General features: G+C 39.3%; 2 protein-coding genes across 5 annotated transcripts in view; one reads left to right on the top strand and one right to left on the bottom strand.

Annotated features, from left to right (window-relative positions):
- psmd1 (proteasome 26S subunit, non-ATPase 1) overlaps positions 1-27,500 on the top strand; it is a 46,148-nt gene that overhangs the window by 4,266 nt on the left and 14,382 nt on the right. For both annotated transcript variants that reach the window (XM_036007543.1, XM_036007544.1), the window contains exons 5-19: positions 1-71; positions 1,065-1,208; positions 1,838-2,064; positions 2,610-2,670; positions 2,792-2,920; positions 3,048-3,136; positions 3,245-3,323; positions 3,424-3,597; positions 3,863-3,974; positions 4,396-4,592; positions 5,058-5,153; positions 6,406-6,470; positions 20,968-21,082; positions 24,408-24,524; positions 26,033-26,135. The exon at positions 1-71 is cut by the window's left edge and continues 138 nt beyond it. In XM_036007543.1, coding sequence (XP_035863436.1) covers positions 1-71; positions 1,065-1,208; positions 1,838-2,064; positions 2,610-2,670; positions 2,792-2,920; positions 3,048-3,136; positions 3,245-3,323; positions 3,424-3,597; positions 3,863-3,974; positions 4,396-4,592; positions 5,058-5,153; positions 6,406-6,470; positions 20,968-21,082; positions 24,408-24,524; positions 26,033-26,135 — 1,779 coding nt within the window. The remainder of the gene's footprint in view (positions 72-1,064; positions 1,209-1,837; positions 2,065-2,609; positions 2,671-2,791; positions 2,921-3,047; positions 3,137-3,244; positions 3,324-3,423; positions 3,598-3,862; positions 3,975-4,395; positions 4,593-5,057; positions 5,154-6,405; positions 6,471-20,967; positions 21,083-24,407; positions 24,525-26,032; positions 26,136-27,500) is intronic.
- htr2b (5-hydroxytryptamine (serotonin) receptor 2B, G protein-coupled) lies at positions 9,249-15,951 on the bottom strand. 3 transcript variants are annotated; one of them, XM_036007546.1, is made up of 5 exons: positions 15,460-15,951; positions 14,649-14,951; positions 14,312-14,603; positions 11,798-11,998; positions 9,249-10,649 (listed from the first exon to the last, which is right to left on the bottom strand). In XM_036007546.1, the coding sequence occupies exons 3-5, from the start codon at positions 14,571-14,573 to the stop codon at positions 9,691-9,693; spliced, it is 1,422 nt and encodes a 473-aa protein (XP_035863439.1). In that variant the 5' UTR covers positions 14,574-14,603; positions 14,649-14,951; positions 15,460-15,951; the 3' UTR covers positions 9,249-9,690. The 3 variants fall into 3 exon arrangements, with proteins under 3 accessions (XP_035863439.1, XP_031163207.1, XP_031163208.1); XM_031307347.2 differs by having other exon boundaries at positions 14,649-14,923; XM_031307348.2 differs by having other exon boundaries at positions 14,649-14,733.

Genomic DNA, 27,500 nt, shown 5'->3' with positions numbered 1-27,500 from the left:
ACAAGCAGGCCATTGGCATCGCCCTGGAGACGAGGCGGCTTGACATGTTTGAGAAGACCATCTTAGAATCGGTCAGCCACTATTGTAATTCAAAGTTGACTTGAGATTAGATTTGAATATCTGCTGCTACCTTTACTACTCAGCAGAATAGCACTAAGTCTTGTACAAGAGTCTAGCATACCTTGCATGACAATGCCTCAAAACAAAGATTAAACGAGAATCACTTTATTTAATTCAATTTTATTTATAGTATCAAATCATAACAAGAGTTATCTCAAGACACTTTACAGATAGAGTAGGTCTAGACCACACGCCATAACATACAAGGACCCAACAATTCTAGTAAATCCCCCAAGAGCAAGCATTTAGTGTGACAGTGGCGAGGAAAAACTTCCTTTGAGGGAGAAACCTCGGACAGACCCAGGCTCTTGGTAGGCGGTGTCTGACGGTGCCGGTTGGGGGTGTGATGAATAGTGGCAATAACGGTCACAATAAAGATAATGGAACAGTGACTAGAAATAGTAGTTGTAGTAGTTCATGGCATAGCAGGGCGTAGCAGGGCACAGCAGAGCGTAGCAAGATGTAGCAGGACACTGCAGGGCATAGCAGAGCGTAGCAGGGTGTAATGGGGCATAGCAGGGCGTGCAGCAGGACCACGGCGACAGCTGCGACCATGATTTTGGTGCCACCCTAATCCAAGGAAACATGCTAGCCGAAAAAAAAACATAAGGACTCCGGGGTATAAGCTCCCCAGAGCTAGGTTAGTAAAAAGCATTTCTGGGACATGGATGCACACAAATGGAAAGGGTGAGGAGAGAGAAGCTCAGTGTGTCAAAGGAAGTCCCCCGGCAGTCTAAAACTATAACAGCATAATTAAGAGAGACAGGTTAAGGAGAGGAGCCTGGTCCGGCTAGAACTCTCCCCAACCGGATCGGGCTGTACTGGCCTGCCTCCCTCTACTTTGATTATATTTTGACATTGACTGATTTTACACTACATAACTTTTTTTCCTTGTCATGATGCATGTTAATAATTGATACTTATGTCTTTCTCCTCTCATGCAGACTGATGTGAGTGGCCTCCTTGCCTACAGCCTGAAGGTGTGCATGTCCCTGATGCAGAACAAGAAGTTTCGCAACGAGGTGCTGCGGGTGCTGGTCAAGCTCTACATGAACTTGGACAAGCCAGATTTCATCAATGTCTGTCAGGTAACAATCAGATCCTCATAGCACATTATGCATCATCTCCGTGACCAACTCCTCAGTGTGATAAATATATGTCATACTTGAGACAGTTTGGTTCTAATAAGTTCTGTTCAGTTGGTATAAAGTTTTTGATTGACTGGGTATACATTTTCTACAACACAAACCCTGATTTGTAAGGATACTTTTTTGGATACCTTTTCCTTGTGTTTTAGAATTTGTAATTATCAATATTTAGATTTTTCATTTTTGTCATTCAGCCCTAATTTGTTGTCTGGACATTTTAACATATTCTTTTACACTTTTTACTAATTATTTCATTGCTTGTGTTTGATGTAGGTTTGGATATTTATTCTGCTGATGCTGCTATAATATACATACCGGTATATAATACTTATTAGGTTCGCCTAGTAACACTAACTAGTAACTATCTAATGCAGTCTAATAAAAGAGTCCTGCAATAATTTCTAATAAAATGACTGACTGAGTCATACTGACAGCTATTGATGTGCTCCATCTACTACCTAACAGCTGGAAGCCATGCTATACTGATCATATGCATTTCTCTACTTTCACAGAATTAGATTTTCCAAAAACCTAAAAATCCATTTCTAATATTTTTTTCTCCTCTCTAGTGCCTGATATTCCTGGATGACCCGCAGGCTGTGAGTGACATCCTGGAGAAGCTAGTGAAAGAGGATAACCTGCTGATGGCCTATCAGATCTGCTTTGACCTGTATGAGAGTGCCAGCCAGCAGTTCCTCTCCTCTGTCATCCAGAACTTGCGCACTGTTGGAACACCTATCCCTGCCGTCCCTGGCTCTACTAATACAGGCACTGTGCCCACACCAGACAAAGACAGGTGGGCTGGAGAAGAAAATAAGGACACACTAATACCTAGGCTGAAGCACTGTGTCTTGGCTCATGTTCACAAAGGCTTAGGGATTTTTCACTGCTAATAGTTTTCATTTAAGCTTCAGAAAATCTCTGTTTAGACTTTCTTTGAGGCTATGATTTACTAGGAAAGTAACAAAAACCTCAACATTTTCCAAGTCTGTAAGTCGGGCAGTATGCAGAACATTGACCTCACCGGTAGGAGGGTTCAGTACACAAGTTCAGATTCCAAGATTCAGAATATTTACACCTGCAAGCTATGTTTTTGGTGTGTTTTTGGTTTTATACCATTGCTTATACCTACTGATAATACATTGAAATAACTAAAGAACTTGACATGAGCGTTTAAATAAACTCTAATATACATGCACATCTTATTGCCCATCAGGCCAAGTACATTGAATATATGGGAGACATGGGGCGACTAACTGAAACTGTACATTTGCCTTTTTGAGTCAAGTTAATTGTGATGGAACGATTGAAATATTGATAGAAAGTTGTTTTTTGTTACAGTGATGCAATGGAGACAGATGACAAGCCGGGTAGCTCCCCTGCTGGAAAGCCAGTAGAAACGGTACGCTCTTTTGTACTTTAGCACTTTTTTCCATACCAGGTCAGAGTAATTTTTCTGTGTCTAAATAGAGCAATTTTGATTTGGTTGATGGCTCATCCTGTTGCTTCTGTGTTTTTTGTAGAAAGATGAGCCCAAAGACCAGAATGCCAAGATGATCAAAATCCTTAGCGGGGAGATGGCCATTGAGCTGCACTTGCAGTTCCTAATCCGAAATAACAACACAGATCTAATGATCCTCAAAAACACAAAGGTAATGTAGGCTAGCAACAAGATGAATGGCTTAGAGTACACAAATGACTAAACTGGAGATTGTGCAAACAATTTATTGTGAAAGCTTCCTCTTGAGCTGTTATTTATTTTTTTCCTCTTAACTTCAGGATGCAGTCCGAAATTCGGTGTGCCACACAGCCACAGTAATAGCCAACTCTTTCATGCACACGGGAACCACAAGTGACCAGTTCCTCAGGTAATTGAGCTGGCAGAACAGAAACAAATATTTCATTGATTGCACCGAGATGTAGAGAAACAGTTACTCCAAGTAACATTTGACCAAAGTTTTTGTTTGAACTTGTAGAGAAAACTTGGAATGGCTTGCAAGAGCCACCAACTGGGCAAAGTTCACAGCCACAGCAAGTCTGGGTGTCATCCACAAGGTACGGTTATGTCACTATGATGATAATATAAAGCAAATCAAAAAACATAATGAATTTTATTCTAGATTAAATTTTGACCATACAATGCTGTGTTTTTCAGGGTCATGAAAAGGAGGCTCTCCAGTTAATGGCCACCTACTTGCCCAAAGACACGTCCCCTGGCTCGGCCTACCAGGAGGGAGGAGGCTTGTACGCTCTTGGACTCATTCATGCCAACCATGGTGGAGACATCATTGACTACCTGCTTGGTCAGCTCAAGAACGCCAGTAATGATGTGAGTTTTTTTCATGTTTACTTTGAATGCTTTTTTTGTTTTGTTGTTAATTATATACTAGAATGTGACCTGCAAAATGATTGCAGAAAAAGGGAATCAACAAAGTCATCACTTATTTCTACTAAAAGTATAGTGCTTTAGAATTAAATGGTTCAGCTAGAAGTTTGTAGCCAAGACCAGCAGCTATTAAGTCACCTTGTCAGTTGGTTAATTTATGTTTCAGTATTCCATCTCTTATGGTCTATTTTCTTCTTCTGTTTCACAGATTGTCCGTCATGGTGGCGCCCTTGGCCTTGGCTTGGCTGCGTTGGGCACAGCCAGACAGGATGTTTACGACCTCCTCAAGTCCAACTTGTACCAAGATGATGCTGTTACTGGTGTGTAGGCTTTCGGGAAAGTCAATTTCTGAATTGCAGGGTGGCAAACCAGTTTATGGTCCTCACCGCTCTGCTTACTAAACATAACCTTTTAACCAAAAAGACAAAAAATCCATATTTTTACTTCCTGTTTGACCTTATATAATCTTATCATTTTGGATAACATTTTGATTTGGGTTGCACAGAAAAAACAAAGCATATTTTGTAACAAATGAATGATGAAAGAATTATGTTTGGCTAAACAAATGTATAGAAACAAGAAACTATCTTGTGTATGTATATATTGTGTATAATGTCTATTATGGTATGAATATTAATGTTACCAATGTCTCAGATATGCAGTACTGTACACTAGTAAACATCCGTTGATTTTGAAAGGAAAAACAACGAGCCATGCTGAGAATATCATGTAACCCCTCAGGTGAAGCTGCAGGCCTGGCCCTTGGTCTGGTCATGCTGGGCTCCAAGTCGGCCCAGGCCATCGAGGACATGGTAGGCTATGCTCAGGAGACGCAGCACGAGAAGATCTTGCGTGGTCTGGCAGTGGGAATTGCCATGGTCATGTACGGACGCATGGAGGAGGCTGATGCCCTCATTGAAAGCCTCTGCAGAGACAAGGTAAGGCTGGAAAGCCATCAGAAAGCATATCACATACACCATGAGATGAGAGTTTTATTTTCCAACATCAATTAAGTAAAAAAACTTTGTTTTTTGCCCTTGGTGCAGCTTATGCATATAGTAATGCCATACACATGAAATGACACAAGCTTGAGTAATTATCCCAGAGAGAATGAAGTGGGGAGGGTATAAAACCTTTGTAGCTTATTTGGTCATTGCTCTTCATAAATCTTGCAAATGTATCATGCAGTTCCATTGTTCGAAGTATTGAGTCCTGTTTGTACTCCTACAGCTTAAGGGTTGTGTGTGTATTTCATGTCACACGTGAGGCTGTTCCTCTTTACTTTGTGCCAAGAATCTTTCTGTAAGAGCTAGATGTGGTAAATAAATCACAATATGTTGATCCTAGTTGTGCATCCAGACACAAAGTCTCAAAGCTCTGCTTTCCTTCAATGTCTATGATAGGACCCCATCCTGCGGCGCTCTGGTATGTACACAGTGGGCATGGCCTACTGCGGCTCCGGGAACAACAAGGCCATCCGACGCCTGCTACACATCGCTGTAAGTGTTTCTCGTTTGGTCCTCTTCACACCACATTATTTCTAGGGGTGGGAAAAATAATCGATTCTTAGATGCGTTGCGATTCTCTCTAAAACAATTCGATGCTCGATTCTGATAAGTTAATAATCGATTTTTTTTAATGTGTTGATTTTTATTTAAAAGTTACTGTCTCCAGACAGTACAAATCAGAAAACAGAGTGACTGAAAGAGGATGGGATAATGGACAACAACTTAAAGTTTAGGCAAGAGTGCAGAAAAAAAACACACAAAAATGGCCAAAAGGAAAAAATAAATACATTTTGTATATATACACATGATCTAATAAGACATGCATAAAATAATTAGGCAAAACACATATAGACTGTTCATCTACTTTCTCACATTACATCTGACCACCTCATGTTTCGTGTTCTAAGAAGCCAATTATCCACCTTTAAACATGACTGAGCCTCTGACATGGAAGATTAGTGTGAGCATGTTTAATATGGAATGACTACAAAATAAAAACCTCAGTAGACAAAACATTTCATTAAAACTTGTGTGTGACAAATACTGTATATGTCAAAATCTAAGCTTTGTCTAGCTGCTTTGTCTAGGAAGTGATTAGCAAACTCTGAGTAGCAAACTCAGATTTATATGTATATTTTTAAAAATCACGCATGGAAATTGTTGCATCGATAATCAGTTTAGAATCGAATCGTTGGCCTCTGAATCGGAATCGAATCGTGAGGTGCCAAGAGATTCCCACCCCTAATTATTTCACAGAGGAGAAGACAGGTTTATCATTCTGGCTGTGAAGCGATGCCAACAGCCAGGGCTGCACAACCGTGGCTGGCATCATAATTCAAATTAGTTTAATACTGTGGTTATGATGGTTAAAAATCCATACTAAGTTCTCTTGGTAGAGAAATATTGCATCCATGCTTTAACCATATGAATCAGTATTCACATAGCACATCAGTGTTTTCCTGTTTGTGCCTGAATTCACTGTGGGGCCAACATTGCAACAATTTAACAAGGAAAAACGTACGATTATGACATTACAGTTTTATTACACTGAATTTGTGCAAACACCTTGTTTGTCCTGTAGGTGGCACCTTATCCAAGCTACAATTATTATATGGTGCGACAGTGGATAATATTCTTCACACTGTTAGCCATAGGGGAGCTCTATCATTAAAGTTAATTGTAGGATTTGATGAGTCTTAGTATCAGCTTTGGTTATTTGACTGCCTTGCTTCTCTTAATTAAGGTGAGTGACGTAAATGATGACGTGAGAAGGGCTGCTGTCGAATCCATTGGCTTCATCTTGTTCAGGTAAGGACCAGACTGAATTACTTGAGCTCTGAACACTAGATGCACCAGAGGCCTTTCTCTTTGGAGACTCGCAGCCAAAATTCCACTTATATATCTGCCCCCACACTAACACACACTGCTTTAAGACTAAATTAAACATGCAACAATGCATTTGTGTAGTTTGGCTCATTTTGTTGAATAGAAAAAAAAAAACTGTTCTGCAGAAAGAATATTTTTTTTATATTAGCATTTCTATGTGCTATAAAACTACTACTATAGCCAGCCTTAGCCTTATTAGACATTTACCTCTGAAATAGACTCCATTTTACAATATTTAGTGTCATCTTCTACTTTTGTCTGATTTGTTGATTGCAAATATGAAACTGAAATAATTGACTGTTTCCTGCTTTCCATACAAAATATAACTCTTAAACAAACTAAGTTGTCCTTATTTGACAAGGACTAGAAAACCATTGGGATGTTTAAAACAAATGATGATAATACATGCACGTATGCACATTGTAGACACAGCACTGCTTTTTGTGCGAACCATTGCAATCCCCTTGTGTTATTTAAAAAAATGAAGCATTTGTTATTTATTTTTTATTCTTGCTTCTGTTGCCCTTGTCACCCTCCTTTTTTAGTTTGCTACTGCTAACGAGATGTAATTGGACATTAACACCTTCTATATGGTGTGATAAGAGAATTTAGATGCACTGTTGTCTGGAATTTAAAATTACCTCCTGGTCTTCATTGAAGGTGTTCCTGTGTCAGAAGAAGATGGACATACTTGTTACTGTCACTCACATGTTCTTCCCTGGCTATTTATAGGGATTCATCCCTCTCAGACCAACTGAATTACCCATTAGAGACCAGAGCAGTGTAAAACAGAGTGCCTAGCCACTGCACAGATATCGGGGTGTAAATTTTAAGCTCAAAAATAAATTTTAATAATAAATAAACTTTGTAAATCTTCACCGCATTTAGAAAAACTGCTGAACCAGAACAATTCCGTTGGCCTCCTGTTCTCCAACTTCCTAATGGTTCAAGAATAACTCCCTTCACTCCCTCAACATGTACACTAGCACACAAGAAGAAGCGTTTAAGTTCAAATATCTTTTGTCTTTACTATTCTTACAAAATCAACAGAGTTTCTGTTTGTTAACAATGAGACCGTGTTGGTCTAGGCAATAATAAAACCCTGGCACTTTCCAAACTCCTACAAGCTCGTGGAACCTTATCCAGATCTCATTTTTCTTGCCACATGACAACAAACACTGTTACATATGTTTTGTTAACTAGGTTTAATTTAGACTGATTAAACTTTTATGTGTTTGGATGTCTGTAATAAAATGCTACAAACGGCTGTCGTATGCATTAAGGGACTGTAAAAAACAAAATAGTGCTTATACTTTCCACAGTGTACTGTACTAATCTGGTATTTGCTGATCTTTTTGAGGCTTCCCAATTTACACAGTTTATTTGGCTGTCCTGTTGTGCTTCGGTCAACGCTGTTTCATGAAAAGGAAGGGAAAAAAAATGTACCTGCTGATGACATAAAGTTGCATAAAGGTGTAGACAGTAAAAGAACATATTAGGGCTGGGACAATTCGTCGACATAATGCGTCGACACAAGTAATTTGCGTCGATGCGTCGCGTTTCTTTAACTGTCTATGAGCGTCACTCACGTGTAAATCTAAAAATAGCAGGGTTTCCCGCAGCACTTTGCAGTTTAGGCGGCCGCCAGCCTGAACTACGTCGGGTCAAAAAAAAATAAAAAAGCATCTAGCGCAAGCTTATCTGTCCTGTCTGCATATTGACAGCGGAGCTTCGACAGACATCTGACTGGCGCACCCCTATCCAAAAGCACAACCAGTTTTATTAATGTTACTCTGAGTGAGCAGTGTTAACAGAATTTTTTAATTTTGATAACTGTTTTGATTCACAACTAAGGTGGAAAATAAAAGTTTTGTGTTTAATGTATTTTTGTTGATGTTGAAATGGATTTTAAGACAGCAAAGTAAATACAGGCTACTCCTTTTGCACTTGCTCTGTTTACTTTAAGTTTTTATTTTTGTATTCCTCCTGAAAGTGACTTTATTTTGGCTTCAGGTTGCACTACAAATTCATTTTACTTGAACAGTGCAGTGTTAAACAGTTTTAATAAATAGAGATTTGAACCTTATTGAAATTTGTTTTGTGTAAATTGTTAATAATTGAGCAATGGAAAAATAATCGCTAATTGAAAAATGAATTGTTAGATTAATCGAAAAATGAATCGTTAGATTAATCGAAAAATTAATCAATAGATTAGTCGACTAATCGAAAAAATAATCGCTAGATTAATCGTTTAAAAAATAATCGTTGGGACAGCCCTAGAACATATATATATATATATATACTCAGAATTAGTGCAGTGTTTTCAGTTCAGCAACCAAATTTTTTTTATTTAACACATTTAGTTTTCTATAATAAAAACATCAAGCTGCAATACACATACAAGAGGAGTGATTCTCAAAGGTCCAGCAAATACAATTAGTATCATTTCAAGAGTGCAATGCATTTTATGCGTCTGTTGCAGAAAAGATTTGAAAGGTAGAGTTGTTTGTCTTAACAAAATATAAGCATGTGGTCTGAGATGGTTTACATCATATTAAGATATAAAAGAATCAGCATAGGAATATGTTGTATTCTGCATTTACAGAGGGTTTCCAGGTTATCATTATGTCTTCATTCCTTACGTTTTTGTCTGGTGGCCTGAACTTTGTCGACTTTAGACCTTTCATAGAGGACATCCGCTTTTGTTTTTTTAGTCGACCTGTTACAGGTCATCACAAGGTTTTATAACGTTTGAAAACTCAAACTCTCTTCTGGTACACTATGAACGGACTGTCTTCACATTATTAATATGGCCTGTCTTAAAGACCCAGTGAGAAATATATATTCAGATATAATAAGAGTTTGACTTATGGATTAAATTTGTGTTTCCAAAATGATCATAATTGAAAATATTGCCTTATTTTGCCTTTGTTAAAAAAACATTACTGATGTAGACAAACCGGACAGCAACAGGTTACATTTTGTTGTTGTGTAGTGTACAGTTAGCACTGGCGTTAAATTATTTGGTAATCAAATTGAGAGTAACAGCCGATTCAGAATTATGCATTTTGAATATTTGTTTTGGGGCTAGCCCTTATCTTTAAAGAGATTAAAAAGTTTGCACCATGATTTTGATGTATCTCTATACACAGCTAACATGTTCCGCCTGCTTACCAGCTTCATTTTCAGTCAGAAGCATTGTGTCTAACACAACACCACCAGATGACTGTACAGGTGCTTGTTGGCACCTCAGTGGACTTTGGTAGCCAACTGCTCCAATGCCATTCTTCATTCCCCGCTTCATGAACAGTTTAGAGTTTTCTGCCATGGAAGATCTGAATGAAATCCGTGTAAGGGTCCGATCTGCATTTGATGCCCTTGGGTGCCTTCCTGGCCCATGACTAGCAGAGGTTTCGTAATTGCAGGTCATGTAACGCGTAAATGCTTGCCTGAAAGTTTTGTTGAATAGGGTGTAGACCAACGGGTTGATGCCTGATGACACATAACCCACCCAAACAAAAATCTCCATCAGGCGGGCGATTACATGAACATCACAGCTTGTGCAAAGCACAGAGGTGATATTAGTGATGAAGAAAGGGCACCACATGACTACGAACAGGAGGAAGACGATGCCTAGCACCTTTGAGGCGCGCTGCTCATTGCTCAGAGTCTGCATTGACTTCTTGCCCATTGTTGACATTCTCCGAAAGGACATTTCATCTCCTGTAGGAGAGTTTGTTGTGCCTACATATGGTTTTTCTTGCATCCTGGGAAGTGTGCTGTCCAGCATGTTAAGTTGATCAGTTTGAGGTGGAGTCGCAGTCTGTTCTCTTTGAAAAACTGTGGAGACTGTCGGGTAGCTAAAGCGCTGAGTCACCTTTGACCTGAGCAAATAAACCTTTTTGCGCAACACCCGCACAGTAAGTAGGTAGATGATCATCATGATGGTCAGTGGGATGAAGAATGCCGCCAAGGAGCCAAACATGATAAACTCCCGGAAGGTGTCTGTTTTCAGCATGCATGTGTGGTTGCTGTTGAAGGTGATGTTGTTGGGAAGATGGTAGTTCTTAAGCCCCTTAATTGGAATAGGGATTGCGATACCTGGAAAATGACAAGAACTGTAAGTATTGGCTACCATTGGCAATTATCTAGTTTGTAATATTGATGAATTACTTTGCTTACTATGGTAATGTTTCTTTATCATCTCAGGGAAAGACATTTTATTTTTCATTTTATGTCCATGATAGTAGTAGTAGAAATAGACAAAAGATTAATGTTTAAAGGATAGTGTTAGGAATAAACAGGCATGTTCTGATTGAAGGATTTCCTTTTTTGTTTTTAAAATCAAATAAACTAAGCATCCATGGCTTGCCATGATCCCTCTTAACACTGCTAACAGCAAAATAGTTTTTACCCTGATGCTCAGTTTAAGTGATGTTCCCTTCATTCCATCTGATCTTCTTTAGCCAAACCAAGTGCTTTTAGTGGTCTGAGTACTGGGCATTGAGCAGTAATGCCTCAGTGAATTTGGCCACATTTTTACACAAGTATTAAACATAATAGCAAGAAGCTACTTTTTAGTTTCTTACTGTAAAGCTGAAATGATTAGCAGATCTTGAACAATGAGCCTTAACACTTGTACAAGACCTCTGGAGGACAAATGCAGAAAGATGATTCTTAAAAATGCACAGGCAGCACAGTAGGACAATCTTAGTTTAGCTGCTTGAAAAGGACTAGCAAGCAGCAAAACCAACCTCTATCAATGCTTTCTATAATTAAAACGTGCTTTCTTAAAACAGGAAAGCATGTTTTCACCCAGGGACCCATTTCATTAGATGTGCAAGCTGCACCTAGTTAGCCACAAGAGACAAGAAAACATTGTGCAGCTTGCTTTAGCGGCACAAGCCACGCTGCCCTTTGGACAAACTTCAGTTTCTCATGAAATCAATTGGGTTGTCCCCTTAGGACATCATCAGTAACCTCTTTAAGATTCACTTTGACCGATGCTACTGTCCCAGCCCCTCAACCACCTCATCTCCTTCCCATATACACTGCAGCTGCAAGTTGCTGTTTATACTGTATATGATCTGCTTTTATTGCATCTGGCAAATATTTGTTTGTACATCATGTCTGTCATGGATATTATGTCAAGTAATCAGTCTGTTCCTGAGAAAGAACTAATCAATGTAAAAACTACTGCAGAGTTGGATAAGGAGTTAAGTTAAGGAAATTTGAGTTGATATGCTTACAAATGGATATGAGCCACACCAGTGCAATCTTCACCATCGCTTTGGCTCTGGATTTGTACTGGCTGTGTTGGATTGGCTTCTTTATGGCAATGTAGCGATCCAGTGAAATGGCGCATAGGTGCATGATGGATGCAGTAGAAAACAGCACATCAAGGAACAGCCAAATGGGGCAGAGGGGGTCCGGAAGAGGCCAGCCTGAGTCTAGAGAGAAGATGAGAAGGAAATTAGTTCAGTAAGGTAATAAGCAATTGCATGGTAGTAGTTGTTTTTACTTACTACATTACTTATCTGTGTTAGTGTTTCTAAAATCAGTAACTGCCTATAATGTACTTGTGTGGTGTAACCAATTTTTATTCCAAAAAGAATTTGATCTTGCGCACCGCCAGTTATGGGAGATGTACCACAATGGCAAGGAATTAGAAGTAGCACTCATGCAAAAGATTGGTGTTTGTTTATCTCTGCGAGGAAAGACTTTACTGGAAAAAGGCAGGTTCACTGACTGTTTATGGAGCTAAAAGCTGTGCCGAAGACCATACTCAACAGTAGTGTTTATTTTCATTTCCAAGCATAAAATTGGCAAGTTATTGTTCTGGCTTTTGTCCTGTTATCCATTAACATTGCAAAAGACTGTTGTTGGAAATATTCCTTTACATATTTTTCTCTTGATATGCCTCTTCTTCTTGCACCACTTTCTACACACGCTGCTTGAGTCATAGTTTTAATTAGGTTTCATTTGGAAGTCTTATTCATTGACAAATACTTTACTCGTTCTCACAGTAGATCCTCTGTACGTGTTTTCTGAAGTGTTTAGTCCCATGCCAAATTCAATAAATGGTGTAGCTTGCAAGGTCCAAGTAACTGTACAAGGGAACATATTTTTTATTGTGTTAAATTGAATTAAGAAACTTTGAGTAAACTGTGGTTAGCCCTCTGCAATTGCAAATGTCTAGTTCACATGCAAATTTCACAACTGAGTTTGTATTACTTTCATAGTCTTGTGTTAAAAGTATAATTTTACTAAAACCTTCTATCCATAGCTTTTTTTTAAAGCCTTGTAAAGAAACGGCCAACACTAGGGATTTGTGTTTACATTTTATGTACATACAGTAAAGAATGAAAAACAGCATTGCTGCTCTATTGATGTTTTTAGAGTTTGCTTTTGAAAATGTCCTTGTTCAAATGCCAGCCTATATAAATTGTTTTTTGGAGGGTAATGGATGTCCTGCAGTTTCTGGTTACACAAGGCTGTGGTCAGTACCTTGCATAGGAATTCACCTTATTGCTGCAGATGGTGTAGGCTTTTTATAAGACATGGGTTCAAGTTTATTTTAAAAGAAACCGTATGTATATTAGCTGTGTCTTATCCTCACCAGAGATAAAAACAGATGTTGTGGTATTTACATTCTTTTTATAGTATTTTTTTTCTTTTCTTTTATATTTTCTTTTTTATTGTGGCGTGTGTTTCATCAACCAAAACTCATTGCCAGATAAGCATATAGCGCAGTACAAACAAATCTGACCAACCCCCCCAAAAATAAATTGATGCATTTTAAATAAAGCTGTACTTTCCTCAGTCACAGGGATATGCCCTTGTGCATTTATTAATGCAGACAGACAGATTTATCACAAGTATAGATGCAATAGTAATCGCATGTTCCTTACTCAAGTAGCCTCTGTATTAGGACAATATTAAAGCAGCACCTGTGATCAATTCTGCATGAGTACTGGATGTGTTGCACTGAAAGGCTGCTCAAGTCCAACGTGATTTTTGAGACAAGCAAGACCACACACACTATACTCCACTCTTATGTGTGAGAGACATAATTATGATCTTGCTCATTATCCTCCAATTGAATTAATGGGGCATAATAGCTTAGCCATAGCTCTGTATTTTGCAATTGTATTAAAACAGAGAATAGAAGTCTCAATTGGTTCCTATGCAGCTATATTTACACAGCACTGTCACTGGAATTAAAATAAAACAGATTTTGTTTCTGTGGGAAATGATCCCTCAGACCAGTAGTTCAGTCCAAGCTGTGCAACTGCTACCATAGGACTTCAGAGGAAGTAGCATGTTTATTTTCCACTATCTCTTATGTTTCATCTAGAATAATTTGTTTAGTGATGGTCAAGATTGTATGTAGTCTTTCTCACAAACTATTTTTATCCTCATTTGCCACCCATAAGTATGCTGGCCTGTTTTTCTTTGTAGATTATTAAGAATAAGAAAGGTTAACATTTTTCCAATGAAATGGATGACTTTCTTTGTGAAATTTTTGAAGCTGGTTATGCCCCCACATCACAGCCACACTTACACTCACCTTAAAACATTGTTGTCTTTAACAGATATTTTAGGGTAATATAATTTATCATTAAGGTTAATAAAGAATTGTTTTGGGCATTGAGCAAGGACATGTTTCTCCTGATAAAATCAAGTATTTATTGTTTTTGTAGTGTACATGTTTGTTTTAAAGATAATAAGGTTTTAAACACAAGGCCCCATGCTAAACTTACTGTAGAGAACCGTGATGAGGGCAATGGGCATTACTAGGAGTCCCACCAACAGATCAGCCACAGCAAGCGACATCAGAAAGTAGTTGGTGGCGTTCTGCAGCTTTCTTTCAAGTGACACCGCAAGAATGACCAGGATGTTTCCTCCAATAGTGGGGATGATGACCATAACAATGAGCAGGGCAGCCCATTTTAGCTGAGCCTCAGGTGCTTCTCCTGACTGTGAGTTGTTAGCTTCGAGTGGAGCCACAACAGCTTGAGACATGGTGCTGCAGAGGTTACAGCAGGCCTTAGCGTGGGTCGGGGCTCTGATCTTTCTGGTGTTGGACACTCGGTCAGCATGGTCACTGCGTCCCACAGGCAAGGACACAGGGTAGGACAGGAAAGCTCAGGGTCAATGCACAGGATGCTTCATCCTTTGTGCACTGTACAAACAAGAGTAGCTCAAAATCAGTAGAGAATCCACTGCTTGGAGGGGACAAAAAAAAAAAAAAAAAAAAAAAGGTCCACACTACAAACTCCAATGCTGGCAATAATCCCAACACGGTTAGTACTTCCGCAATGAGATTCTCAGGAGTCCTCACTTTCCCAGGCAGTTGATACTCTTGTCATCCACTGCGTCCATTTAAAAGAACAAACGGTTCTGTTAAAGATCTGAAAAACAATACCTTGTTACCCGTTTGCTTTTATTTGTCTGAATGATGGTATAATAAATAAGACAGTGTATAGTAAAAGATGAGAAGGGTCTTTGTCATAATGGGAAAAACCGTAAGGGTCACCACACTGGAAATTTCTTTTCCATGATGTGGAAACAAGTTGGAAAATTAAAAGGATAAATTCCTTGCAGGTTTTTTTTAGTTTCTGTTATTCTGTAGTTTAACTATAAAATCATTAATAAAATGTTTAAATGGTCTTGTATAACATTTCAATTTGAGATTTAGAATGTTAAATTGTGACAAAGGAGAGATATTAAACATATTTAAAAAACCTTGTCCGTAAGGCTTTAGATGAAAAATCCACTGCTTGTCTCACTCTGTACTTAATACATCTGTACACATGACTGGATGTGGAATGGATTACACAGAATTAAACTTGATCAATATAAAAAAACACTGTCAATTAGCATTATCGTGATTTTCAAAGTTTCTTACCTGCTCCTGAAGGTGTACATTTAACTTCCTTGTTGACGTTTCAATTCGAGTATTTTTTCCAAGCCGCTACGTCTCAACTTGCATAAACACAGAACAGCGCAGCTTAACGCCCAATGCATTTCAATTTTTGCACACCTCCTTAGTTTAATATCTTAATAATAGTCCCCTACCTTTTTATATTTCCATCCTCTCCAAATAAGAATATGACGGAGAATGCCCTCCCCCAGCGGTAAAACCTAAATCTGTCTGTCTGAAGCAGTCCATGATGTGGAATTTGTTTTGCTTCCACATGTTGGAGGAACCCCCAGTCTTGTTTCGCATCACCAACCGCGATCACAGGTTTAAAACTTTCAGATGTTGTGGCTCATCTGCCTCTCTTCCACTCACTGCCTCTTGTTCACAGCCTGTGATCAGCCCGCACTCTCTCCCGTCTTGTCCGCTCTCTCACTCTTCCCCTCCCTCCAATCCGTCTTGCCCGTGAGTCAGACTCTGTACAAAACAGATGAATGTCTTCGTGCTGGCAGTATGCCAGTGGTTCTGGGAGGTAATTTCCCTCAACACAGCCGTCCCACTGTTTATATTTGTCACTCTCTGTTCTCTTCTCCATTCGAAGTAAGCAGTGGTGGGGGATTTAGTAGTGGTGTATGGAGAGAAGTCCTATTGAAAAGGTCTTAAATTGTACTTGTACCCCCATAGCTTTTTTATTTCATCCTCCATGAGAGAACATTTTCATGCTGAGGAAGTCATTTAAATACCTATCCTATTTTCTTCTAGATGATTTATTTACTTTTGAAATTTAGACCATTTTATTTTTTTCCTTTTGATCTTTCTGCCTTAACAAGTCAAAATGTGTTTTCTCTGTGTGCACTCATTGTTTTGCTTATAAAAGCAGATGCACGTTGTTAAAAGATGTAGAAATAAAAGATCCCTGGAGTTTACAGTAACCAGATGATTGTTCTTCACAAGAAAATGTGTGAAATACAGCCAGTAACTGCCCAACTTGGATCTGTGTAACCTTAGGTCTCCGAGTAAAGAGCAGTCCATAGACCAAATGTTTTAGCCGTTTCCTATCTACCTCATTTGGTCGGTTTAAAACGAACCCTGGAGCGTTTGGTCATATAGTCTGGTTTGTTTGAGCTGGTGTGAAAGCTCAACCAAACTCTGGTGCGGATCAAACAAACAAACTTCGCTTTCAAGTTAACTAGAGTTCGGTTCACTTCAGGTGAGAACGCGATCCAACTCAAATACAGGAAGTGAACCAAAAACCGCATTTACTAGCCTGCAATTTCAACCTTGTACACAATTTACTGACTTATGATTTAAGGGATGATAACTTTTAGATCCATAAGCTGTTCTGAACGCACATCGCTGGTCCTCTGTGTGATAACACATCATCTCTCTCTCCTTCACTTGCTGTCTTTCAGCTGCACATTGTTCCCCTTCTTCTAAAATATTAGAAGCACTAAAGCAGAACCAGAAATCCCAAGACGTTATAAATTTGGTGTTGCTCCATTATTTCTGAGACCAGAAGTGTCAGCGAGGTTCAGATATTCTGTCCAATAAACAAGCGACCGTCTTGAACGCGTGACGTGTGTTTACAGTGTTTGGTGCATTTTTCAAAGTGCAGTGTGAAAGCCAACCAAACCAAACAATGTTGCAACTTCACCCCTGAATCGCACCAAGTCCACCGAACTATAGGTGTGAAAGCGCCCTAATTGTTGACTATAAAAGCCATGCAGCCTCTTGGCCTGTTTAATACCACATTGGTACTTTCACAATGTATTTGGGTGACTGGTTGTAACAGACAGGAAACAAGCTAATGAGATCTTCTCTCTTACAATGCAAGTGAATTTAATAACTGCCGCAATCACATTTCATGTGGCAAAATCTATCATTTGTTTAGCTAAGCTGTATTCCTGCTTCTTTTGCTGACATTTCAATGTATGTGTTACTTCCCATGGAATCACCTGGGACCTATAGACAGGGAGTTATTAAGTTGCAGCTGTATCAGCCTCTGTTAATCACCATAATAAATGTGAGACATGCACATATAATCATACAGTCTATTAACCAGTCAATTAAAACCCTTGTGCATTTTTGTAACCTTTAAAGTAAATCTTTTCAATTTGGCTCGTATGACCAATAATATCTTAACGCTATATTATATACAAGGGTCTGAGTACAGGAGCGACTCTGTTCCCTGCTGAAGGGTTAATTGTCTTCACGTCGTGTTGGATGAGTTGTTTATTTGTTTCCAAGAAAAAAAAACATGGATTTTGTTAGACTAGTAGTCTAGTTTGGAATGGGCCAACTACTTGGCCTGTGGTATTGCTGCTAGGAGCATATCCAGAACCATTGTACCCCGAAATCTTACAGAAGGACCCCAAAGCACTTAATATGCAACCTAACTGTATAGCCTACTACTGACTACTTCTACTTCAGAGGAAAACATTGTAATACTACATTTATCTGACAGAGAGAGTTGCAGATTCATGGTGGAAGAAAAGTAGTAAGGCAATTTAAGTAGTTTTTGTTTAACTACATTTTAATGTCGTCTTTGTCGTCAACGATATTGCATGTAGACATGCCTAACCATGACCTTTATTGTGTGGTTGTTGTTGTTTATTATTATCCAATATCCAATGCTGTCCAAACTTCTCCAAATTCCAAACCCCAAGTTCATTGGGTACCCAGGAAACCAAGTGTGAAGTAGATTGGATGAGGGGTTCATGAGATATTTCAAAGACAGACATCTAATCTGTTTTTATTATGTTTTCTCTTCTCATATCTTTGATTTTCAAAATTATTTTAGTTCATTCTGAGGTTTTCTCACACATTGTGAGGCTATATAAGTTAGGCTTAAAATACAGATGTCATTGCTTCACTGCCTTTTTTAGACTAAATAAATGCTGGATATTGATTTCCTCTTTCCATCTCAGTTCTTCCATTTTGCCAGTTGTTGAAGGTAATTAGCTTATTTACTTTGAAAAGGTTGAAAAGGCTTCAGATTAAACTATTTGAAAAAAACACAGCAGTTTAATCAAATTGTGCCTGAGGCTGCTGTACTACCCTACCAATTTCAAAACCTCATAATTTAGGTCTCTGTCTAGCTATTTAAAAAAAAAAATCAGCTTTTGATGGCATGGCTTATACTTTTTCATTCTATAATGGACAGACAGAATGCCCAAAATTACAAATTTGTCTCTGAGGGTTTACAATCTGGTCTGCATCCAAGTATGGATTTAAGGGCATCATCTGACTACGAGAATAGAATCAATTCTATCTCCGCAGGTGAAATTGAAAGGTGTTCTAGATGATTGCCATTTGTGATCTTGATAATCCTCATGTAGTGTTTGAGCTGAGCTTCTTATTCCAAACCGTTGGGATTATACTTTGAGAACATACCACTACAGTGTATCGATGGACAGGACTAAACACCAAACCCAGGGATGCTTATACATACTTTTCAGTACTCCATCTGATTTGAACCAATAAATAGCCTTGATTGAGGCTTAACCTAAATCCTAGTATTTTCTGTTTCCCCTACTTTTTGTACATTTAGGCAGTACTGTTATTAATGGTGTGTTGAATGGACACACAGGGACATCTTGGCCACTTTCCTTTAAGGTTGTTGAAATTAATCACTGCATTGTGATGCGGACATGGACGATTCTGCATCGATGCAGTGACAGACCAAAATTGATTATTATCGCCTATTGATGTTGCTCGTTGATTTTCCGATCCCTGCTTTTTTTTTTTCTTTATCGTGAGACCAGTGAAGATTCACAACCCTACCCTACTTTCATGCACTATTGAGGGGTCAATAAAAAAGCTGTAGCTCTCGGAATAATAAAAGAACAGCTAGGTGATTTGTCTTCTTTTTCTCTTTCTTTTATCAGATCAACGAGGTTGTAGTTCTGTGTAAGAAACTATGGCAACCTCTTTAGATTCAGTAATTGGGACAGTTGATACAATGTGACATTTACAAGATTGTGAAAAGTCAAACCCCAGAGATTTGTGCTGCAGATTATGATGCTGGCTTCTTGACTGGACCTGCAAGACCCTTTGTTCTTATTTTTTTAAGGATTAATACTTGCAACACCAGCGTTCAAAAGCATATTGTCGGATAACATTCTTGGTTATAATCCTTTTTCTTTCAACATAGATATCTCTGTTGAATTCAAGACACAATGCTAAACTTTACCATAAATCATGCAAATCTTTGTTGAAATTAGGCTACCACCACATGGTAATGCTTGGCATTTTCACCTTGTGACCTAAATCTAATACGACGAGACTCTACATTAGTATTCGTCCCCAAGGCTGTGTCCTATGTGGCATGTACTGATTAAAGAGTATCTAATTGTGACTCAGGAGCAAACAACTGCACAGTTTAAATATGACGTAGTATTTTCCCCCTACTTAAGGCCTCTCAATTAGAAGCTATCAAGTTTACTGGAAGTGCCAATTAATTGCGGGTAGTCCTTATTTTGGCAACCCTTTGACTTATACTGTTGCCTCGTAATACTTTTTTCATAAAGTCAACAGTACATAAAGTAGAGTGGTCTTTTGCTGTTACTGTATGTTACTCATATCTGTATGCGGTTTTAGTGCTTTTTCTTATTACGACAATCTCATAATCTTGAATATTTCAATTGAATCATAAGTTAATAAGTCATTTATACAGTACAAGAGGTGGAACGATTTCATGTAGAGCCATAGCATTTTCAATTATACCATAAGTAAATAATGGTTTGGCTAAGTGATTTCCATTCTCCCTATTTAACAACAGCACCATCGCAGAAAATGAATAAGGACTTTTATAATAAGGATTTTTTGGAGGCATGCATCGACGCCATGCATTTCATACCCATGCTCTTTCACTTTTCTTTTTTCCTCCACTCTCTACACTTTGTCTAATAACAGTGAGCCTATAGATCTGAGGGTAAATGCACCTGTGGCATCAAAATTAATGTCTTAATGGTATTTAATCATTGGACGATGTTGTACAAATAGCACCATATTGATGCAAATACTAGCTTTTTGGAAGATGGCCCAAATAAGCATTTCCCATCAAAGTCCTCTCAAGATAACTACAATGGTTATGGTTCATGTGGCTCTTTTGCTCAAGGCCTCAAAGTGCCTTAGATTATATGGAACAAATCACCTCATCCATCAACAAGTGGAGTGTTTAGTCTTAATATTCTTCTGGGCACACTGGACACAGTTTGTAAAAAGCCTCCTGCACACATTGTGCTACAGCCAAACAATAGTTGTGAGTTATCAGAAATGGATATATACTGCTGTAATATTTCTTTAAAAGAACAAATTATTATTTTTTTAATCATAACCCAAGGTATTGGTGTTGGATATATCTTTCTTTGTTCTGTATAATGATCACAGTAAGTGAGACGAAGGCTCACACCTTTGCTCTTGTCCTCAACTCTTTGTTGTTTAATGGTTAACCTGAGTGCCTCTTATTAGCTCTTAATTTTTCTGTCTCTTTAGGACCCCTGAGCAGTGTCCCAGTGTGGTGTCTCTTTTGTCAGAGAGCTACAACCCTCATGTGCGTTGTGGAGCTGCCATGGCCCTGGGAATCTGCTGTGCTGGCACAGGCAACAAGGTGAGTGCTTCCCCCTTAATTTTTCCTTTATCTCATGGTGTTGAACTGCTGTTAATAGAGCTCAAGACAGTGTGTCAAAATAAAAGCCTATCAGGGAGCATAGGAATGTTGCCATCTGAAGTGATTTGGGGATTTTAATGTGTAGCATTGATATACCGGAAAGGGGCATAGCGGCTATTTGAGATTTTACAATGTCTCAACCTCCAGTTCACATCAAACATATTATACATAGAGCCAGGTAAAACAGATTTACCAAACCTTACATCAAATCACCACACAAATACGTTCAGACTTTTTTTGCTAGTAATCCCAATTCCAAGGTGTACATGTAAATAATGAGTTCTTATTTAATGAGATGTCTGCACAAGAGCATACTCCTGTTAGAATAGGTGCTCGTAACTGGAATTAATATTCCTCGCAAGGCTGTGCTCAAGAACAGCTTAGATAGCATTTTTTCTTTCCCCCAACAAAGGCAGCATTGGCCCTGCTGCCCCCATTTATCCTATGTGCCTTGGTGTAACATGTGCATCACTAATGCAAAGACTATCTACACTGCACAAAGGGTTTTCTTTAAAGCAGCCAATTGATGGCTCCTTGGTGAGGCTCATCTTAGATCAGCGAATACACACTCACTTACTTACTGTAGCTGCTGAGAAAAGATTACTTTTCTCTTGTCAGTTGTTAATAATGCCACCAGAACAAATGTTGCTTTGCTAAAATTAATTGTGTAATGCTGTTGCTCAAAAGACAAGCTCTTATTATCCTAAGATGATCTTACAAGTCATCTTCTTTTGAACCTCATCTGCTTCAAGACAATTTTCGAAATGGTCCAAATTGGCTCACAGTCACCAGGCTGTACTCTGTCATTGCGTTTGGGTTCATTGAAGTCCGAAAAGAATATTGAAGAAGACAGTGTTTGGGGATGCTGCCAGTTTTTGAGTTGTCTAACTATGTGGGCTGATCAGTCTCAGGTGGCATAGCCGAAACGGAGTCATGGCTCATTGCATCCTGAGCCTTGAAGCACCGAAGTGAATGTTTTGAACCAGATAAGGCAGAGGCCTGCTACAGAGCTGATCAGCTCCAAAGCTCCACTGCTTGGTTTTTCCAGAGTAAGACCTTGAGCACATTAGGTCCTTAGTGAGAATAATGATGTTGTGGCAAGAGAAGTGGGTCACCTATTTAGAGGGCGCACATTCCTTTGCCATCATTTCACACCATTGGCTTTGGATATTTTTACTTTTTGCTTTACAGATATAAAAAAAAAAAAAAAAAAAACTGCAAAGGAAAGCTGTTTTGACCTTTTCTGTAGTCTGTTAGTTTATGCTGATTTTGTGCCATAATGAAAATCTTAAATACTGTTCAGTTTGTTTAGTAAATTGGATGGGAGCATTGTTCACCAAAAACCAACCACCATTTCAGAATACTGTCATATGATACACTTTTATAAATATGCATAAAAATGGAAATGATGTTGTGGTGAAGTGTGTTCTTCTCTGTTCATTTATTTACACAAGGTTCTAGCCAGTTTTTAGCAGCACTGAATTAAATCTAATTTAAAGTCACTCACGCTAAAGCCCCTGACACACCAACCTGATAATCGGCCGTCAGACAGTCTGGCAAGGTCAGTGACTCAAGTCTGTTTGACGTGTTCCGTGCCGTCGTCCGTTGGAGGGGCCGTCGGCCTTCATTTTGGCCGACCTGACCTGCTGGGTCGGAGGGCGGGCAGTTGGATGCTAACCCAGAAATAACGAGCGGGATGAGTGACCAACACCTCTCAAAATCTGACAAATCTTTTAAACTGACCTTTGTCGATCTGAATTGAAGACAGATTCAGCAACTTCATGGCCTATTTCTCGCTTAAAATGTTTTCAGAAACACGTTTCAGTGAACTATTTTCGTAAAATAAGAGATAGTAATGGCGGCTTGTTCGGAATACGATCGGCTGGAGAAGCCAGACCCACGTAACGTGTTCGGCATTTCTGGTTTTCATTTTTTGTATTACGTCACGCGCAGAACGTACGCTCAAGATGGCGTCGCTTCGGTGTGTTCTGTGGCACTTTTTGGACCTCGGGGAGCAGACTGATCAGTCCGACTGCCTTTTCTGCCGACGTTCAGGCGTCGGGTTGGTGTGTCAGGGGCTTAAGGCAGAAGCCTGAAGAAAACAGTCCACCACTGTATGTGGATTAAGAGGATCTTAAGCAACCATATAATGTGTCGTCCTGCTCTGCTGATTGGGGCTGACAGTAAATACCCTCAATTAAACTCCTCGACAACCTATCAGGAACAGGATGTGGTCGACTGGTGTTGGCTTTACACTCTAACTTATCATCCCGGTACATGGCTGTCTCATCCAGCTGAGCCGAGAGCACTGATGAAACATGGTTTATTTTACCTCTACTGTCATCATCCTAGTTTGTTTCTCTTTCCTCTGCGGAGCTGACACCCCCCTTCTGAGTCTGGTGGTGTGGGTTACAGCTATTACTGCTCAGCTGAGGACAGAGGAGAGTTCAGAAATAAAAGGAGGAAAGAGGTGGTCCTCCCTCATTCTTACATTTACAGTGATTATGGGAGCAAACTGAAGAAGGCGAGGCTTGTCATAACTGTTACTCTGTTTACTGGGCAACCAGATATGGATGACACTAATCTCATTAATGTGTGTGGTCTGGTTGCCTCTGTTGATAATCCCTTTTCCTGTGTTCAACCAAACAAAAGTGTCTGTGTTGGACTGTTTTTTTTTTTTTTACACATGGTTTCTAGTGCGAAACCTTCAACAAACATCTAGATTAATTGCTGTTTTAAAGTAAATTATAAAGTCAATTAGAGTAAAAGTAAATTAAATGTAAAGTTGCCTAATCTGTCTTGAAATCTGAAAACTGCCAGAAAATAAAACATGAGTTTGCAGATTGGTCTGGTTCCCAGGCAACTGGTCCTAAAATACGTACATGGGAAAATCATTTGATCGCCTTTTTTTTATTATTCTTTTTTTACATCAGAGCAACTTTTTCTACTCCAAATATGATCAGTCATTTATTGATACCAATTCCAGTAGATGATTATTAACAAGCCCCATTAGGGTTGTGCAGCACAAAGTTTTGTGTTGGATTTATCACGTCATTTGTTCTATGACAGTAAACTGAATATCTTTTGAGTTGTGGACAAAACAAGACTTTGAGGTTGTCGTATTGAGCTTTGAGCTGATCAACATTTTTCTTTGTCTTTTTTTACTAACAATTTATCGATTTACCATAATCAAGAATATAATTGACAATAAAATAATCTGATTTTAAACATTATCATATTTTCTGCTGTGCCTTTATCTCCACAGGAGGCCATCAATCTGCTTGAGCCCATGACCAATGACCCAGTAAATTATGTGAGACAGGGCGCCCTCATTGCCTCTGCCCTCATCATGATCCAGCAGTCTGAAGTCACCTGTCCCAAGGTAAGAGCCAAATGTTCGTGTGTTGCTTTTTTGTCAAGACTTGTTTGATGACTTATCAGTTATCATTAAAGAAATGGGTTTATAGCAAGCAGTCATAACAGCCTGGATCAAAGTGTTGGTTGAGAGACCGCTTTCATAGGTCAAGCAGACCTTTAAAACAGACATTTTCCAGACCAGAGCTATAGCTGAGTAAAGCGTGAGGAGAAAGAAAACGGGAAAGGAGAACATTTGACCAAAAACAGAAAGCATCAAAACTTAAGATGGAGGGAAAGAAATCTGTGTCATGGAAGACTGGAGAGTGACTAGTCCAGGCATAACTGCACGCACTCACCCTTGGAGCACCTCATACTTTGTCATAGACAGTTAAGATTTGCCAGGCACATTTTCAAAGACTCCTCATCTGCACAGCAACAGTCCTTAAAGCTCAAGGCAGTATGCAGGATTGTGCAAGAGGCAGGTTTTTTTTCCAAACATCGGAATGTCGGTAGGTATTACATCCATGACTGTTTATTTCAAAGTCCCGCTCTTTGTAATTTCCAACTCTGCTTCACAGTTGTAGACTAGAAGTCTTAGGTCTCTAGTTTAGGGTGGTAAATTGGCCAAAATTGGCTGGTAACAACCCAGCACAGTGTTTACTCAATGTTTCACCGTTATCGAGATATGCTGTACGTGCCGGGACTCCCACAGGTATTATGCCATCGACATGGGCGTGGCAATGCTGATGTGGCTGTGTTGTGAATATTGTGCTGACAGAGTGCAAGTTTTTATGTGGCTGTCAGAGGCTGTAATGCAATTTGTTAAACGTTTACTTCATTTGGAGAGCCTCTAACAAGAAGTCACAAACTTGGCAAAAAAATCTAACCACACACCATTTCTGCAGTATTTTAAAGCGTGAGGGAACCTCACTAATTATGCACCTCATTAATTGCATTCTAAAAATAAAGTCACAATGAAAAGCTAACACAGTAGTTTTTGTTAAGATTGAAACATTGCTAATATTAATTATGTATTTCTCTAGAACATGTGCCTTAGAAGCACTTGACTTCAACATGGAGTTGCAAAATTTTTGTTTAAATTGAGAGCCTTGGTTCTTGGTCAAACAGACACACAGACTTGCAGCTCTTTATACATCCATGACACAGACAGAGAGCAGAGGAGAGAGACAGAGAGAGACTTTTTATTAAATCCCGCCCTCACACCCTGCGCGCTGTTATTGGCTGGGGGCTACACACATACTGCCCAAAGGTTGACGCCCAGAAACGTCCCCAACACAGCGAATTAAGAAGAAAATAAAAACATCAAGGCAGAGGGAAGGGTCTATGCAGATACAGACACCGACACACACTTCTAGTCGATCATAAGTGACAATTGAGAGGGATTACTTTTGCATGAGTCTATTGCAGGATTTTTTATAAAAAAAAAACAATAACTATTTTTTTGGTTGGCCACTGGTGTCCCATCATTTATGGGTTCTACATTAACATGTTTTCCTCCCCTCACTACTTTAGGTGAACCAATTCAGGCAGCTTTATGCGAAGGTGATCAACGACAAGCATGATGATGTTATGGCCAAGTTCGGAGCTATCCTGGCCCAGGGAATCCTCGATGCAGGTTAGTCTCAAAACAGATGTCCACAAGACATAATTACATGTTTGAACAGGCTGGTAGTTGGAAATGTAATATGTTAATTGTAAAGACACCAGCTTGATCTCATCAGTAGTCAATGAGTTTATCCATTTTTGTTACTGAGCAGGAGATCTAACCGGTATGTGATCCCACCCACCTCTGTGCCCTCAGGAGGATAGAAAAAGACTCAAATTCCAAATTACACTCTGAAACAACTGAGCTGATCTAACTGTAATGTGGGTTTGTGGTTTTGTGTGTGTTGTAATTTAAGTTCCTAGTAACCCTTTTCGCTTGTCTCTGGAACACATCATGCTAAGGTGCATTAGCACCTCAGCTCCGCTCTGCTCTCAGCCATATGGCCTGTTAGTCTCCCCCTGGTGATTACTGTTTGTCTGATGGTCTTTGTGTTTGTGTGTCTGTGTGGGTGTTTGTGGACACAAGCATGCAGCATGTGTTTGTGTGTGTGTGAGGTCCCAGAGAGCTGCACATCATCACATGGAGAGCTACACAATTGCATACACATAGAGCACACCCATATTCACATGTATACACAAACCGTCAATGCAGGCAGGAGCAGAAATCCATTTTCTAGCACTAACATAAAACCCTATGTGCTTAGCCAGAAATAAACCAGCTCTGTTTACACACTGCTGTCTAAATACACTATCAGGTGTTGCAACGTACACAAAGTGAAGCCTATCTCAAGTATTTGCACTGTTAACTTGAAAGGATAAGTGCAGCATATGTGTTTTTGAGATGTTGTGACTCATGAACGTTTTTCATCGGTCGTAAAATTGACTCTTGATAAACTCTCTCTCTCATGCAGCACAATTTGATGGTTATTTTGTTTTGAGCAGATAAGCCATCTTGATGACAGACAGGACCTTAATCATATATCAAATCAGCCACATTAACCGTAATAAACTCAGCAAACATGCCAAGATGACCCTGCGTGAGACCATCCAGACAAAACCCTGACCACCGGTTTCATTTTTCATACAGCAGACGCACTCCCCACTCTCCCTCCTGGTCTTCATGCCAAACTCCAACTCTCAGTGCTTAACCTGTGTTTTCAGTACAATTCAGTTTGTATCTTACAGTTTAAACACATTCATGCAGGAAACACACCACTCCTGTTTGAGTGTCAGACACGCTCAAGCTCGTGCGGTGTGAATGTTTTAGTATTCTGGCTCTTCTAGGAGGTTAGGCATTTTTGAGGTGCAGGGATAATTGTATTTAATTTGACGTGCGGAAGCGCTTAGAGCTCAGTTTCATGATCACTGGTGCTCATTACCCAGGAAATGTCAGTCTCTTTTGCTCGTTCTCTCAACCCTACATGTTCAGCCCCCA

This window comes from Sander lucioperca, chromosome 11 (assembly GCF_008315115.2).
Source record: "Sander lucioperca isolate FBNREF2018 chromosome 11, SLUC_FBN_1.2, whole genome shotgun sequence".
Lineage (NCBI taxonomy): Eukaryota > Metazoa > Chordata > Actinopteri > Perciformes > Percidae > Sander > Sander lucioperca.
Note: the sequence above shows the minus strand (reverse complement) of the source record. Positions and strands in the feature narration are given on the sequence as shown.